General features: G+C 36.5%; 1 protein-coding gene across 1 annotated transcript; it reads left to right on the top strand.

Annotated features, from left to right (window-relative positions):
• Positions 1-119: 119 nt before the first annotated feature.
• Positions 120-17,455, top strand: LOC137390139 (oxidative stress-induced growth inhibitor 1-like). Its single transcript, XM_068076409.1, has 6 exons — positions 120-759; positions 1,154-1,293; positions 1,663-1,857; positions 5,984-6,072; positions 7,825-7,987; positions 16,196-17,455. The coding sequence occupies exons 1-6, from the start codon at positions 726-728 to the stop codon at positions 17,027-17,029; spliced, it is 1,455 nt and encodes a 484-aa protein (XP_067932510.1). The 5' UTR covers positions 120-725; the 3' UTR covers positions 17,030-17,455.
• Positions 17,456-18,850: the final 1,395 nt, after the last annotated feature.

Raw genomic sequence — 18,850 nt, forward strand, 5'->3', positions numbered from 1 at the left:
ACGATAAAAGCAACAGCTGATACTCCAAGGCTAACGCTGATTTGTCAAGCATGCTTTAAGCAGGTTTGTTCGATTTTTCTGCAGTTGTTCTACGCTGTAGGTAGCGGAAAGTACGTGCTCTCTGCATGGTATCTAGCCGTTGTTAAATATTTAGCAAAGGTTTTTACATGGACGATATTGACAACTATAAAATATTTCAGAATCGTAAAATCAGACTATTATCATATGCATGGCTTGATTAACTTGATTTTGCTTGAACGTGTATTCCTAAAGGTTTTTTTAGTTTTGTTGCTTTGCATTTAGTTGCCCTGTCGGTATCACCAATACTTCAATTGCATACGTAAATGTATTTAGATGTTTACCTTAATTTACCGGCTACACTAGTAGGTGCAATATGTAATTCAGAATTGTCATGGCTGTTACTTTTAGTCCGTTGTAGCGCTTTTGTTTACCTGTTTGCCAAAAATATTGTTCTCAACGTCATACATTAAAATATGTGGTTGTTGCTAGTTTCAGGATGCCAACTAAAATTCATTGTCTATCATTATCGGGTTTTGCAATTCTAGGCGTAGTACATTAATGCATCGTTAGTTGATTGACTGTTCCTTCCAGCATTTGGTTGGTTATCATGTAAAGCTCATCTCTGAACAAGCAACCTACAAGTGTTCAAGGGGCGGGTGGCCCCAGGCAGTTGCCTATGCCAGCAATATTATACCAACTCTGCGATGACCTGCAAGGAAGTTGATGTACTTGTAGTAGGTAAGGACTACTAGGCTTACATCTTATGGCAACATATTTTGCTGGGAATGAGATTACAAGTAGTTAGACCGAGTTTGTTGCAACCAAGTAGTGTTCAACTTGGCTGTGTAAAATAAATATTTAACCGTGAATAAAGCGTCGAGCTAATTCGGTCAAAACACTTTAGTTTTCATAATCTCTGTATAAAAAAGACTTCAAGTTAGAGACTTATTGAGAAAGGAACAAGTTTCTTTTGGTGTGAAATGGGTTTGTGAAAAACTTTTCTAGGATGTCTTTCAATTTGTTGTTTTGCAGATCGTTTTGCATTTTTGATAGGCATGCTCAGCATTACTAATCAGTTTTTCACATAGCATGAAAAAATTGAAGTGCGACCATATTCCATATGCTTATTTAGGCAATGGCCCTTCTGCAATATCTCTATCATACCTGCTTTCTGGCTGGACCCCATACTATCAACCACAGGAAGTCCCTGAGGATGATCTTTTGCATATGCGGCTGGCATATCAGAATAATGATATACCGTTTACTGAAATGGTAGCCACTGTTTATTATTAACTTCTGCTGTCTACTAGTTTTCTTAGTTTAGCTTAAAGAAACTCCTTCAATGTTTTAAAGTAGTTAATTACAGGCTGACTCTGGTTGTCCCTTGATTTGGAACCTTGTGTTTGACTGCTTTACGCGCATTGCACACATCTGATTCAATAGAATTATCTAAACTTCCTAAATAGAGGTTTTGCAATTTTTTAGCCATTTTTGTCCACTGCAGCTTGCTCTAAAGTTTTCCTGTTACTTTTTGTGTCAAGGTTTTAGGTTTTTCATATCAGAAAGTCATGTAAATATCATTTGTTGACACATACAGGATCTCGCAGGTAGTGAAGGTGAAGGTCACCGTTTGTTTGCCAGGATCTCCAAGAGCTGAGTGATGGTCTTCAAGGAAGAACAGACAACCCTGTTGCTCTTGTCTTTGATCAGCTTTGCCACCCTTACGCTGATATGGGCAGCGATATTCCTAGCCAGCTTCACTGGGTCCGACAGAAGGAGAGGGCCGTCAGCCATCTCGTTATTGGAAAGGAACATCAGCCTGGTGGTGTATGGCAGGTACTGTCGTCATTCTCTAGTATAATTAGGTGAAAAACGTTTTTATCAAAATAACTATCGGTCAATGTGGGCTTGATTGACTCGAAGGGCTAGAAATCAAGTGTGTTTTCACATATCTCATCAGCATTCACATGTACATGTGAGGATGTATCCCAATTGCCTTCACTCTAATACAGCAATACCTAACAGAACTTTTTCTATTAGGCTATAAGTTTCTTTGGAAATTTTTTAAAAAGATGTAAATTGCTGTCTAATAGAGAATTTTCAGTTATAACAATTTTAACACGATGAGTTCCTTTAAAATCAACAAAAAACAACCTTTGCTTGCTTTAGTTCAGCTTACCGTAGTGTTTGTCCTTCACCTTTCCACAGTTTTTCTTCGTGAACTTGTCATAGTATATTGCCCTAAATTTACTTTAATAATTGTTCATGAACATTCCTCAAAACTCACTTTTCTCACGTGACATATATACATTTCGGATTAGATGGATAAATTGGTTTGTGATCAAATCTAATCAACCTATTGCCCTTGGTTTATCCGGTAAGGCAAAGATTCGGGGAATTTCCTTGGTCTTTGTTAGCTACAGGGTCTGGTGAAAGTCTAGAAGGGGCTGTATAAGGCAACCTTTAGCGAAGATGGCTACTTTGTTATACAAGTCACTGGGCATGGTTCTAGCGTCATGAGTTTGGCTTCATATGGAACAGGAAATACGTAACTTGCATTTTCTAGGATTAATCTTCCGTTATGCATACTGACCCACCGAAATATCTTACTATGATTTATCCTCTCAACGGCCCAGCTATGGAATAACTAGCTCAACATTTTTTGTTGTTTTAAACATTATGTTATTAGTAGTTTTTAAATTTTCTTTGAATCTTTTGCTATAATTAGAAATCATTTTCCTAGACAGTTTAATATTTTGTTGCATTTTTTTGTAATGTTTGTCACTTTTTATCTACGTATTTTGAGAATAAAAAACAATGCTAAATATTACAATTACATATTACAATTATTACTTAGTAGAGCCACTAAATATTTTTCAATCCAGACTAAAGTCTTTGGAAAATATAATGTTTAACCTAATTCAAGTGCTGTCTAGACAATAGTTTTGTTACGGCTGCTGCGTATTGGCTATATACTCGGTAACTGATAGTGCCTTATGACTCATGTAGCTAAATATTAATACAACTTGCCTATGAATCGATAAAATTAATATTATATCTGGATGAAGCAACTTTTGAAAAGGTTTTGTTTTTGTGATTGGATTGGAACAATGTTATTTATCAAAGATACGTTTATCTGGATGATACATCTTGCTCGTAAAATTGACTTTGTTGAAAGATTGTTTTCCAGATGAACTCTCCTAAGACTCCAGACATTTTTGTGATGTTTACATCGTTAGATGTTAATATGATCTAAAAGTCCTGCTTCCTTTTGACCGGATGTTGTACTATGTTGGCATCCATTGCATTTTTTTTCAAAGTAAGTAATAATTTTCACAACAAGTAGCCCGACTCGAGTTAATATCAATATGACGAAACATGTCCCCTCCAGTCCTTCTTCTTTCCACTTGACTGCTCAGAAGTTTTACTGATGTGATGTTCACCTTAGATTTATAGCTAACTAAGAACTCGGTCAATAATAGTTATGGAGTGATCATGTTGTTAACCAATCGCTGGTCAGCCGTCAAATCTGGCAGACTTGGCAGGTGTTCAAATTAGATAACGCCCTTGTGTTTTTGTTTGCAGCTCTATTCCATGCAAAATGACCTCAGAACGAATATGCCATCAGGGTCTAGCCTCAGTGCTCTATTTGTTCAAGGGCTCTTGTTGAAAATATGGGAAAGTGGCCTATGGAATTCAATATTGTCATTCTTATTAGCATCTTTCTGTAACTAAAAAATGCAGCTATAAAAAAAGCTTTCAACTTTGTGAATGGCTATGCATAATGCATTCATTTTGTTGAAAAAACATTAATTAGGCATTGACACAGAATTCGTTCACAGACTCTTTGGGAAGGCTAACTTGTAAACAACGAGTACACAATACCATGAGTACTTTAAGTTTCATGTATTTAGCTTCGTGGGGGAACATGGGGGCATTCGATCAAGTGTAGCAGACTTGTACTAGTTGGTCTTACATGCAGTACCTGTATAGAGCCTACAATAACAATACTACAACAATACAATAACTGTATCAGAGCACGCATTAACAGCATGATAGCATTGCAATACCTTTAGGACATATTTGTTCTTGTCAGGATTTGGTATATGTAGTGTTCGCCATGAAGTTAACCATGTTACATTCTGTCAGGTTTTAGTGGTTTGGTTGTCAGACAAATATCATAATTAATCGTATTAATTGTAATCCGCCATCATATTTAGCTACCCATTATATTTGTTGTTAGATATATAAAACCTTGAATTTGATACGTACTTCCTGGGGGTACAGGTGACAAAATACTAAAGCAAGATCTACGGTGGAATAGTGTACTCGGTATGTTCCGTTTACTGCATATCCATAAACATAGTTATCTTCTTCATCAATTACTTTATTGATCTGCGAATAAATCCAACAGAACATCTTTAGCATATATCAAATGCATTTGTTATAAGGCAAGTGTGATGATAGCCTAAAAACATTAAAATATTGATAGAAGGTCTCGGGCTACGGCCTTTGCTGTTGCATCGCCATTTGTGCGCTTATTTACTGTCCACCGACCTGAGGTCATATAACCTCATGTACCTGAAACAAGGCAATTATTGTAAGATTACTACAGTTGTGTGTGGGATGGTATCACAATCCGAATGCCTCCTATGTAACCAATCATATACATCTATGCGTATTTGAAAAGTATTCTAAGTAAAGGGTGATTTCCATATACCCCACAAGCACTGGTGACAAGATCACAGGGCTATCGGTGATTGAGAACCTACGTGCCGAGGGTGGTGAAATGAAAACCTACGTGCCGAGTACCCGCGGCTACTTGCCGGCGAGTAACGCAAGAATTCAGCGCTGTTGAAGGAGCCGCTGGCAAAACCTAGTCAAAATGAGCTGTACAGGTGAAAGTCAGCGCTTTCAAAATGGCATGACAAGTGGTAGCAGCATGCCTTATAGGCAGGAATAGAAGGAAATTCAATCAGTAGCCTAAATGAGAATAGTATGAAATTATCCTGTATCAATATTAGTTATTGTTGAAAGTGGCACAATTATCCATTTGTCAGACTGCAGTTGAAAGCGATGTTTGCTATATGCTTTTATATTACATAATACAACTGGCTGTCTTTGATAACATCTGATATCTTTTCCTGCACGAGTGTTTATACTGGTAGCTGAGCAGTTGTTATTTGAATATGTTTATAAAAGTGATCGAACCTAAGCAAGACTGCTAATATTTATATTACACACCCTCATAGTTACAGCCAACAATCACATGAGTTGGCTTTATATGGATGTTGTTACCAAGCAGCCATGGGTTTATAGTATTCTTAAAAGGCCGGTTTTTGCTCAAGAGTACATATATACCTTTGTTTTAGTTAATAGATTTGTTCGTCTTCCAAAATAATGTATATTAATGGTAGATCTGAAGGCACTTAATGATCCAACTAAACACAACTTACAACTCCACTTCTACATGTATTGTGTCAGCCTTTGGAATGAAGATTTTTTTTCAATAAGTTATTGGGATGAAGTCGTGTTATTGAACTGCAGCTTGGATGCACAATCTGTGTATTAACTTTAGCAATGAATAAAGCTCAATATTCAGATGCTCGGTGTCTTAACTGCAATCAAGTTTTGTCTATTTTTATCCTGAAATGTTCTGGTAGTCGGATCACCTCAATCATCAAAAATAATCACAAATAATAGAAAATATGGATACTTTCTGATAAAATCTACTAAAATGTTGTGTTCATCTTTAATGATGAAGCTCAGCAGTTATATATCTTGTCAGATAGTAACACTCTTTGCACTGCATTCTTGCACTGCGTGACATCAGACATTTATGGCTGACAAAGCTGTGGTAATTTGGGTGAGATTGCCACAGCTTTGTCACTCCTGAATATATCCTTATCTTGATAAGTGGTCACTCAGTAACTCTAGTAATAAACTACTCGCTTTCCTCTAGAATGTGCAGAGGGACATGAAGACGTTGAGTAGAAGTAGTTGGATGGAGTTGCCGGACTTTCCTTTTAAACTTTACCTCCAACAGCAAAGGTTTGCATCATTTTAAAGTTCAAAATGAGAGGTTTGCATATTACATGTAGCGTATATGTAGTGCATATGACATGCATAAACGGTGCATGTGTAGTTCTTATGTAGTGCATATTACATGTAGTGCATATTACATGTAGTGCACATTATGGCCAGTATAACTGGTATTCCATAGTCATACAGTTGAACTATGCATATAGTTCAACTGTATGAACTATGCATATAGTTCAACTGCATGAACTATATATGTATATATATGTATATATAATGCCAATATATGTATATATATATATATACATATATATATATAGACTTCTATTTATATATACATATAAATAGAAGACATATAGACTTCTATATATATACATATATATATATATATATATGTATATATATACACGTATGTGTATATATATACACGCATGTATATATATACACACATGTATATATATATATACATATATATATACATGTATATATAGCATGTATATGTAGCATGAGTATATACACGTATATATATATACATGTATATATATACGTATATCAATATTAATAGCTAGTGTAAAAACACTGTACCTATATTTTTTTGGCTTGATATTCTCTGGAGTCACTAGAGTTCTGTTTCTGCACTCTTCACCTGTGTGGGGATGAATCATAAAACAGACCTGTAGCTATTCCAGAGAGAAACTTCAAACTGGAAAAAGATAACTTTTAACCGATTCCAACACTCGAGTTATTTATTTATAACACTGTACTTAACAGGGCATAGAGTGCTGTTGGCAGTAGGCCTGACTGCTTATTCTTTATATATATATAATGATGATGAAATAGACCATAAAGACAATAGACGTGGTTTTATTGAATGCGTGAAGTATAAATGATATGTATATCATTTATTCCTGTACAACCGTGATCCCTGTTATGAGATTACCTATCGTCCAGCACGGCCTAAGTAGCAACATATTGGCAAACCTTCATATGCCCTTGTTTACTTGCAGCATATTTTATTAAAATGTATCATATTATTCTCAGGAAAGTGTAAATGGTTTGCATTATTCAATCACAAGTATAAAATCTACCCACAGGATGTGTGTTCAGTATCACAGACATAGCTTTTGGTTAGTGCTCATTGCTCATATTGCTCATAGCAACCTTTTATTCTGATATCCGAATTCACAACGCTTAACTATGGCCAAGAGGAGATCGTTGGGCTAATCAATAAGATTGTAGACATAACATTGTGTTCTACAATCTGACGGGTATTGATGATGAGTTGGCATGATTTGAGCAGCTGTTTGCTCAGTCTGCTGCTGCTCTGCTCAGGCCGCTAGTACCGGCTTAAAGGCACCTGTCGACTTTCATAAATAAACATTTACAAATGACTGGCGATTTCTCATATGCATTTGCTGCGAATGATGAGAAGTTGTCTGCACATTAAGTTGCTGGGTATCCGTAGATTTTCTAAATTACTTGGTTTCTGCAGCAGCTCATGAGTCATGTTTAGTTTGTTTTCCAGAAAAGCCAATATTTCATTGATATGCTAATGTAGGGTTCGTATATGTTATTTTATTTCATAGTTTGGAGAAATTCAATCGCAAAAAAATTATTTTGATTTCAGATTCTTTTCAGCACTCTTTCTTTTTGTCTTACCAACGTTAACTGCCCAATGATTGGCGAGGGTAGATTTGAGATATCAATATTTGGTCTTTTGTGGCCATGATCTTGTCTATGTTGTCTACCCTTTGTTCTGCGCAGTGAGAGAATGGGCGTAGATACGACGTACAACATAGGAGAAAGGGCCAACATGCATGAGGTAACCAGCTACTATGAGCATTATGTTAAGGCAAAATGTCTGACCAGCAACTTCATGAATGGATGTCGAGTTACTGCAGTGGAGAAAGTGCCTGTGTCTCCGCAGGTCAGTTGAGTTTATGTCTGTCGTAGTGCCATCCGTAGCGCCATCGTTTATCTTAATTTATTAATGACACTTGTCATTGTGGCTGTCTGTCTGTTCGTCTGTGTAGGGATTTCGTAGGCAAATGTTTTGGCCAATTTCATCTTAATTTCACACGCATATGCTCCATGCCTTCCGCTGAATCGCCAAAAGTATTTGGTTTCACAACTCCATCTGGTTCTTGAAAAACACCCATCTGCAGGCTATATGATTGAAAATGGAAGACACTGGCATCGCGGAATTTACTGATAGTATTAATTAGTTTGAACGTGACTCTGTTTCAGAAAAGAATAGATTGGCAGTCTTTCATTTATAGAATCCAAACACCCAGGGTCTGTTTGGGCGGTCTCCTTGAACTCTCAATGTTGTTTGGATTTCTATTGAAGAGATATCATACGCAGTGGGTCAACTGCCAATATGAGAGCGTTTATTAATATCTGTATTTTATGACATTATAAACACTATGTTGATTACGAATACTCAACTTTCATCAGCAAGAATGTTAGTACCACTCAAATACTGTAGTATCTCTCTTCTGATCTAATGATAGTCTCCTCATACAAAGGGGATTCTGCTGGGTGGCAATATTTATGTATCTAAAGAATCAAGCCTGTAGGTTGTACCATGGTTGTTTAATTGTTGATAATTGTCAGCCTCTCCAAGTTGAGATAGAGCCAATTATCACCATTATTGTATTTCGGTGACTGGCTCTGTTATCGTACGACTGTTATTATGCGGTTGTTATCATATGGTTATTATCATACATTTGTTATTGTATGGTTGTTATCATACGGTTATTATCATACATTTGTTATCGTATGGTTGTTATCATACGGTTATTATCATGCAATTGTCATCATACGGTTGTTATCATATGGTTGCTATCACATGGTTGTTATCATACAGTTGATATCATACAGTTGTTATCATATGGTTGTTATCATATGGCTGTTATCATATCGTTGTTATCACCTGGTTGCTATCACATGGCTGTTATCATACAGTTGGTATCATATAGTTGTAATCATATGGCTGTTATCATATGGCTGTTACTATACGGTTGTTATCATCCAGTTGTTGTCATACGGTTGTTATCATACGGTTGTTATCATACGGTTGTTATCATACGGTTGTTATCATACGGCTGTTATCATCTGGTTGTTATCATACGGTTGTTATCATACGGTTGTTATCATCCGGTTGTTATCATTCGGCTGTTATGTTAGACCGCAAGTGGAGGTCCTTCGAAAGATTCGTGCTAATGATTGGCTAAAGAAGAGACCATATATTTATCGCCTGTGGACTCTTTTCCCCATACGTCGCTATATACATCGCAAATTTATCCACTTCAAACTGAGCGTTTCACTTTGATAAAGTTTTGCCAATTTTAATCTTGAAACATTTTAGTGGTCAGACCACCCCAAACATGAAGAACCATCGCAAGTGATAGATGATATACATTCTGATAAAATCAAATGAAAATTTGGTGCAAGTACAACTTTAAGAAGCCTCTGGCCTAGATGAATGTAAGAATTATCTCAGTGTTAACAGTGTTAACAGTGTCAATAGTCTGTATTTAGAGATGTTGTGTCAGCTTCTAGGAGGCAGCATTCTTGGAATATTGAAGGTCTCTAAATAAAGGGGCTTACGATGTACCTTAATTTGGATGTCATGTGAACATAGTCTTATCCTGGTGATCATGGCATGTAAAAGGTCTTTAAATGTTTTGTTACAACGAAAGCCTATTGTGCGTCGCTATGCTATATTTCCTTAGATCTCAGGCTTTCATGCACATTCACTGTACTGTAAAGTATTATTTTTAGCACTTTATTGGCAATAATTTCATTCCAAACAGAAATGCTTCCTAATTATGCCATACAAGAATCGTAAAAAAGGGCAGCAGTCAGTCAATGAAATCAAATAAATGGTTTGACGCATGGCGTCTGAAATGCCTTTCTCTGTGATGAGAACGGGCATTAGTTAGAAGATTGTAAAGAATCTAGTGATAATGTTTTCAAAATAATTGATAGAGGTTGCACGCTGTTTGTTCATATCACAAAATCTGAATTGAGTTGAAAACCTATTATCATACGCATTACTGTGTTTCCATACTGCGATATCAGATAATAATTGTCACATAAAGATGACGACCCAAACCTTGAAAGATCATGAACTTTATAATAGATATAAAATAAACATTTAAAGTTGGTATGTCATTTAGTAGAGTCATCATGGGAGGGCCTTCAAAGATCACACGTAGCTAGTAATTGTCTCCTTTTCATCCAGGCAGACAGGTTAATTTGGAGATGTTCAAATAATAGAAATTCAAAGAAATGTAAGCTAAAATCAAATATGAGAGGTTTAACAAGATACAAAGAGGACCTTCTCATGCAGACTTATTGCCCAGTTTTGATAAAATGATTGTCATGTCTTTTACCTCTTTGCTGCTCATTAAAAATTGTGTCAAAGTCTACAAAAAGTTTTTCAGAATGAAAAATATCAATAGTTCCAGGCAGTGTGAGCTGTAACAGACACTGTAACAGACACTGTAAACACTACTGAATCCCTGATGTGTACTAAAAACGAGTACCAGATATTGGAGTATTGCGCCAGGCAGCAACAAAATTTCCCTTTCCGCCCTTAAATCTTACAAGTGGAGATTAATTTTATTTTTGTAGAAGAAAACAATTCATTAAATTTAATCTGTTCATTGCTACAGTTACATAGTTAATTAATTTTTTTTAACCAGGCGAACAAAATCTTTCTTGTTTTCTTCAGACTAACATATCTGTGCGTTGGCTTTCCTTTATGTCTACATGTCTTCAGTTACGCCATTTGCAGAAAAAAGCTATCAGTATACCGTGTATACTTCGCTAAGCAAATATTTTCTAAGATGAGGCCATTCATTGTAACACAAGCCTCTATCACTATGTTTCCATGATGCGCAGTGCTTCGGAGTTGCGATGTCTCCGAATCATGGAAACGGCGTCTTCGCACTGAAATCACTGCGCACTGATCAGTGCGAAGCCAGTGCAAATTCGCAGCAAGGAAACAGCGACTGCGCAGTGGCTGCGCATAGCTCTCATGCCGTGGAGACAGATTTTTCGATGGCCATAAACTAGTACAAAGGTTGTCCTGCTAATCTTGTTTTTTCACTATTCTTCCGATCTTCTTTCACATAAATTTAATTATAGTCTGCATTCACGAGGATGATGAGGTGATTACTTTCCTGGACTTTGATATCGATGCCAACACTTCGAAAAATAGGTGGCAAGTCCTAAATTAACGTTTAAATAATATATTACTTAAAAATACTTATTAAAAATATATTACTATGTAAAAAGTGTGTTAAGGTTTGTAAAACCTTGTGAATGTGTATTGTAAATAAAAGTATAATGACGACAGAGTAATAAAAAAGACTGTTTATGACGTTCGGTATCCGTGATCGATTCTATTTCTCCATCAGGCGATTCGATTTATACAATTTCTCTTCTCTGGCTAATTTGCGGTATTTGTTGAAAACCACTGCGCAGCATGGAAACGTACAATCCCCTCGACTTCGGAGGGGGCTGCTTCGCAGTACTGCGCACCATGGAAACATAGTGTATATGACATCAGTAATTCTACCTCAAAGGTTATATCTTTATATCTTGGCCTGGTTGCCTTGGGTTGTTGCCAACTTTCTTATCTCTTCACCCGGACACGCCTGTGACACGCTCCTCCATCAACTGTAAACACTCCGATTTTTGCAGACTCATGTTGTGTTCCTGAAATATATGGCATGACTATCGCTTGTCACGTTGCTACTTGTTACGGCTGCATGCGTATGCTATATACTAAATGCCCATACAGCGATAGCGTAGCTACACATGGGTGGTCAGTGCCAAAGTTCTACGCTAGTCAAAGTCACATGATCTGTGATTGGCTAAGATTATAGCAATTCCTCCAATATGCTCTTTAGAAATAGCTAAGGTATTTGAAATTAAAGCATTGCAGAAGTTATATGAAAAACTAAACAAAAACTCAGACAGCAGCGATCTTGTTCGTCGGCATTCATTGGCTAAGCCTTATGACTCCATCTTTCTTTGTTGGCCTTCATATCAAACATACTTCCATTGAGATGTATATTTGGAGCCCATACAGTATTTCCTTGTGTAGCGTGAGGGCAACGACCTGACTGAAATCTGTCTTACCATCTTTTATAAGTTCAGATTATAGTAAGACATACTTTGAGCTTCTGTTGCGGTTATTATAGGAGTTGCTCTTCTTTTGAAGAAATAATTGCTGGCAGGTTTCTATTATAGGTTTCCATGTAGTCGGGATAATTTTTGAGATTTTTTGTTCATTGAATTGGCGTGAATTTTTAATTATGGCGAACTGATATGAATGACCCTAGTTAAAATCGCAACTTGCTGTTTTAATTGGATTTTAATCTGCTGAAATTTTTACGAAAACTTAATTTCCATTAATCATAAAACTAGTTGTCGGAAGGATAAAAGTGGTATTGCTATTTTTCAAAAAACCAAATGTTCACGGTTTCGTGTAGTTTATGTATCTAAAGATGTTATGAAGTGCTAATATTTAGAGCTAGAAAACACAATGTTTCATAAAGAGCATTTTGCGTAGTGGTTTAAAGTGGTGTTTCCGATTTTATGAGTTAATTGTAATGGGTTCTGAAGTGGCTTTAAAATATTCCAGACACATTCCATTTTTGGAATTTTATAAAAGTTTCAAGGTCATGCACAATTTGTGGTAAAAATATTTTTTAGCACTTATTAAGTGTTTTCAGCAAAGCTTCAAATTGCTGACAATATAACCATGTATCAGTTTAAATCAATGTTTTCTGTCTAAAACTGGGGAAAAGGCAGTCTGAAGTGACCTTAACCCCTAATAAGCTGAGTAGGTTTAAATTTGCAAGTGTATCACTGGATAAATGCTATGATTCGTTGTGAACAGTTTTTAGCTAAAATAATCCTGAAGAATATATCGTGGATCAAAGGATGTGAGCTTGCCATTGGCACTGGCTATATTTATGTCATAACTTTGTGATATGAGGGTAGACCGTGTCCTTATTCATTACTTGTTTAGCATTCAATTTCATACTGCCCTCCACCTGCAAACAAGGAGAGCGAGCCACCAGTTGTAAGCATTACCCTAAATATTAAGTGACGCAGAAGGCTTTTCAGGCGGAACAATTACGGCTAGCGGCAGCGTGATGACTCAGCTTAATTGGTGCTTTTGTTAGGCAGACATCAGGAGCCTCGCGGTAACCAAGCAACTGTACTAATCAATAAATGGCTACTCTCACTCTCATGGGTTAAGAATATTCTAGACCTTTACAACTCAGGCACTGATCAGCAGTTAATGAGATCACAATTTAGGTCAAGCATTCGCGTCATGTGCTAATGAAATCATGGCTGTAATTCAAGCTAGAAATTGTCTGCTCATCTTTGTCATGTGGAAATAAAAGCATTATTTGGTTTGATCATATTATCTATTGTTAGCATTAGGCCTTTCAAAGTTTAGAAATTCCCAAGATGCAATCTAAAAATGTACCAACAGTTTATTTAATTGAGGCTAGCACTTCAGTCATACTCAATGTCATGTGGCTTTCTTTTGCGCAGATGGTTGAGTAGATAACTCCCAACTAGTCCATGATGTATCGTTGCAAAACCTAGTCAAGACTATAATTCTGCTGTAGCAGTTTTATAAGGTTACTTGTGAAACTTTGCAACACTGACTATGGGTGATGGTTATAGGTAAATGCATATATTTTTTCAAAAGTTCATGGTTATCTGCAAACCCTAGATTGTAGATAATTATGAACTAGCCCGAAGCGTCAACTAGCCCTAGCCCGAAACATGGCAAGGTGGCTGCATGGTTCAGTGGCAGTCCGCTTGGCGTCACATTCGTTCATCCGAATGTGTGGGTTTGGTTCCTGTGAAGTGCAGTCTTTTTTCCTAACACTCTTAGTAACACTCTTAGCTGGCTTCGGACAGACACGGCTCTTATTATAGTAAATATTAAAATATTAGCTTAAGTTACTAGCTTAAGTTACTCAAATTCATTGGATAAAGAAACTCAGCCAATGGCTACTACATTACCTGCCACTGTTTATAAATTTATAAATCTGGAGTATATATGTGGCATAGGAATTAAGAAATGTTTTCAGCAATCTGTTTTCGCTATGTCTTTTATACTATACCTTTTATATTATATAGACTACTAGAAATTCCCTGTCATACAGCCCACGTCCAAAATGATAATGGAAAAAAAAGAGTACAGCTGGTTGAGAATTGCAATATTAGCAGTCAAATGGCACTGCAGTGCAATAGGATAACTGCAATGGTAGCTGCAATGTACTGGGTGTTATTATGTACAACAAACAGCAATAATGAAAGGAAAAGATTATATGTTTATATCTCTCCCCTGCAATAGGAGAAGTGCAATATTAGAAGTAAAATGGCAATCTGCTGTGTAATATACACCGTTTGAAAGTTGGTTGTGTTGAATGTAGAATAGTTTTGACAGTATCTGTAACAGAAAGCAAGCATTAGCATTCACGTGTGTCTGGAAGTTTTGTGCAAACTGGAGCAAAATAAAGAAATGGATCATGTCACAGAAACCATGGTTAAGTCGGTGTGTGAGGTTTAGAGTTATCTACACTAGCAGAAGGAGAAAATTCTCAGTTGTTTTGCAAAAAAATTTGATTCCAGCTTAATGCATGTTTACCATTAGTGCGAAACATAGTTCTGAGAAAACTGGTGTTAAAGTTTGAGAAACGAAAACCAATGCACAAATTTGTTTACATTTCAAAACGTCATAGCAACCATTATCAAGAAGTGATATCTAGATTTCTGTATTTATATCTAAAAGATTATGCTGAATTTAAAAATCTAAACAAATTTTAGCTGGTTTTCATAGAAATGGATGTATATCTATAAGAAAATGTAGGCCTATTACTTAATTTTGCAAATATTAAAAACGGCTTCGCATTAAAGCAATATTTGGCACAGTCGTAGTATCATCAACGAAATCTTTAGAAAAATAATAACAGTAACATATTGCACACCATCAGTCACTATATATTTCGATCTTGTAAATTCGAATGATTATTCTTATAATATAACTATAAATTATATATAACTTAATATAACTTATAACTAAATCTTACAAAATCGAATAATTAATCTTACAGTTAAATAATGTAATAATCTTATAAAAATCGTTAGAAAAATATCATGTCAGAGTCCGGCAGAATCGGCAAAAAAGAAACGATTACTTTTCAGTACTTCTACGTTTATTACAGAAACCTTCGGCAATTGGACAATGCCATAGACTGGGGAAATGTGCACGATTTTTCTTGTGAAATGCGCACGGCTTTATGGTTCTACCATCTGTCGCACGGCTTTATAGGCATTTCGTTGGCCGGTCTTAATTTTAATTAAAAAGGCTTGTCAGGTTTTAATGGCGATTGTAGGCCAAATTAACCTTTCTATTTATGTATAATCCGATCAGATGGGTAAGTTTTAGGATATTGTCTACAAATTTCAAAGACTTGGTAACATATTTAAATAGGTTTATATGTGTTTTGTATCATTATTATACTTGAACGACTCTATTGAAAAATGGTTAAATTTGTTGATGAGATTTCAGTAGAAGGGTTTAGGTACGGCCGATGACGAATAATTTTCGTGAGTTGTGTACGCATATGCATTTATCATAAAGCTCCCAAACAATCGTTTCGCTCGTGTTTGGTCGTGGGATAAAATAGAAAGAGCACTTAGCTGTTAGCTAATCACTACAAACTTGTTTTAAGCAGATATAGATTTGCTCTTATCGGGTGATAACATGAAAAAGATGGAATGCAATATGTATTTATGGTGTCGGTTTGTGCTATGCTATTCCACTGAATGTCTCCTTTTTGACTGAAAAAAAATGAGTGATGTTGAATGTATCAGCTTGAAAATTTCAAGACGTGTTAGCCATCCATTCGTCACTTGGTGTTTCAAACCAAATTGCTCCCAAAGCTTCTAATCCGACCTCCACCCATGCGTGACAAGTGGTAACCCACGATTGGCTAATGACCAGCTTATATTTGGCTGTTGACCATTGAGGCAGTTCACTATTCCTATAGCAGTAATTTTAATAAGATTTGTGCTCTTTTTGTAGCTGGTGAACCAGGACACTGGTGAGGTTGAGGCACACGACGCTGATCACATCTGGGAAGTGTCTGTTCAGAGGTTGGAGAATGATGTCAATTGTATCGAAGATCAGTTTAGCGTTAGAGCTAAAAGTGTTGTCCTAGCAACGGGCACAAGCGATGTCCCAAACATGATGGGTGTTCCAGGAGAAAATCTCGATTTCGTAAAACACAGCGTGCAAGGCATCTATAATTCACTCGCCGCAGCCGAGCATGATGACAGCTTTCCCGTGTTAGTCATCGGTGCTGGACTTAGTGCTGCCGATGCCATTCTGTCAGCTCGTAAAAGAGACCTACATGTCATTCATGTATTTAGAGAGACCCCGTGCGGAAATCCTACACAAATGCTGAAAAAGCTGCCCAAAGCGATCTACCCCGAGTATGTGCATATGTATGAGCTGATGTGTGGGGACATACAGACAGACTGGTATAAGTCATACGCTCAGTACAGGGTGAATTCTTTCCTCGAGAACCATCAGGTTATACTGGAGAACGAAGAAGGGGAGAGGGAGATACTGGAGATCTCATTGGCCTTGGTGCAAATTGGCTCTGGTCCGGATCTTTCATTTATGCCTTCTCAAGGTACTACACTCGGTCTCTTGAAGGGGCACAAGATAGATTTAAAGCACAACTTACTGGATGTAGACCCATTCTCGTATGAGTCACAGGTAGAGAAGGGTTTGTATGCTATGGGTCCACTCGTGGGAGATAACTTTGTTCGTTTTCTGAAAGGAGGCGCAATTGCCATAGCTCAGGATATTCAAAGGAAAAAAGGGATCATCAGCAGTCATGCAGGAGCTTAAATCTTAATTAAAATTTTTCCCAAGAGAAACCTTTGACTACGTGGGGAGTTATTTCCTCATTCACACTATTTTACTCGCACGCCAAATATTGATAACATCTATTTTTTGCTGTTTTACTGTTAGCTCTCTTACATAGACTTTTAATTTTTATATAATTGTTATTTGTTTGGCACTATCAGTTAGTGTTAGAAATGTCTTTCAATTTGTTGTTGATGGCTCAGGTAAACAGTTGTGTAAGCAAGTAATCATTATTTTTCATTTGATAATAATTACACCACGCAAGTCAATCCTTTTCAAATTTCTTTCTCATTATATCTTAGGTGCAGACGTGTTGTACCTAAACTTTTAAACATAGCCTGTTCTATTTTAAAACTTATTTTCATAATATTTATATTTTTATGTTAATATACAGTCCCTTTCTCATCACTCAAAATGTTAATACTATGTGTCAGCTGTTGGAGTTGTCCTTACATGTCTAGTACGGTTCCATCTTTTTTTCAAACCTCTCTTCATTTCCTAAACATGAAGGTCTAAATTATTGCCCTAATTTAATGCTATTTAACTAGATATTACATCATATAGAGTTCGTTGATTGTTGGGCCAGCCTGCTAGGTTCTAGACAAAGTTGGGACCATTATGAAAATACAATAACCTACACATTGATACGTACTCACTGATGCCTAGATCTAAAATGCGTTACAGTTGCGGTATTTTTTGTATCTATGTATTTGCATTAGCTGTGCAGTAGTAAACATGACAAAGCCATGCAGGATAATTGCATTGTGTACTTTCATTACGTCACAGTATGGAGTACAAGTATGCATACAGTACGACTATTTTTTAATTTGCGGAATGCAGTATTGGTGCAGTGACAGTATTACCTGCTCCTCAGTGTATAGTAGCACAGCTGTACTTTTGCAGTACTAGTAGCAGTAGAAACTTGCATTACACTGTACATACAGTATAAGTACAGTACAGGCAGTACATTTTTGTGAAAACACATAGAATCAAGTATTGATATAATCTCAGCGCAATTGGTAGGTGTGAACACTACTCAAACTTGACTATGATTGGGCAAACGAATTGATCACAATCAGCACTTTGTATATGATTGACATGAGGATGTATTATGATTTCAATGTACATGTATAACGTTGATGAGAATACATACAAAGACACCTACATGTATTTCATAAGAATGTTGATAATTCCTGACTCCCTATTCTGAAATGATATAGCAGTTAGAGCGCGAGTTCATGCTCTTGCTAAACAGAGGCTTGAAAGGCCAGCAGTGTCAGTTGATCCACAGTATCAACTTCATATTAATGCGTAGTTGCAGTAAACAAACAGTTTCAAGTTTTTAAGAATGCACATTTGCGGTATGCATGAACTGCTAGGTTCAGGTAATGCACCATGAAAATAGATCACAGTGAGCAACTTACAGTAGGTCCCCAGTCGCAATAGCAGTGAATGTCTACTGTGGATTAGGAAGTTGTAATGCATTGCAACATTACTGTGTGCTGCACTACATCATAGCAGTTCTAATGCCTGCCAACTCTGATTCTAGGACAACTACCTAAGCAAGCTCTGTTAGCACTGCATGAAGTTTTATTAAAGGTCATTTGCAAAATAATTTTAAAAATTAATCGCAGAGATGGTTTGTGTACGTTTTGGGGTTTTGGGTACGTAGGCTATTGGCTAACTGAATACATATTTTGCCTTGGACTTCAATGCTGAGCATGGCCCTTATGACATAAAAACACATAGTTTGTTTTAATTCGCAGCTTTCTCTGTGTCATTTGATAACATAAATTTATTTCT

This window comes from Watersipora subatra, chromosome 3 (assembly GCF_963576615.1).
Source record: "Watersipora subatra chromosome 3, tzWatSuba1.1, whole genome shotgun sequence".
Classification (NCBI taxonomy): Eukaryota; Metazoa; Bryozoa; class Gymnolaemata; order Cheilostomatida; family Watersiporidae; genus Watersipora; species Watersipora subatra.

Coding starts and splice junctions, on each gene's coding strand:
- LOC137390139 (XM_068076409.1), top strand. CDS start 726: ATGACCTGCAAGGAAGTTGATGTACTTGTAGTAG. Junction 1,294..1,662: donor ATATACCGTTTACTGAAATG/GTAGCCACTGTT, acceptor TTTGTTTGCCAG/GATCTCCAAGAGCTGAGTGA. Junction 1,858..5,983: donor AGCCTGGTGGTGTATGGCAG/GTACTGTCGTCA, acceptor GCTTTCCTCTAG/AATGTGCAGAGGGACATGAA.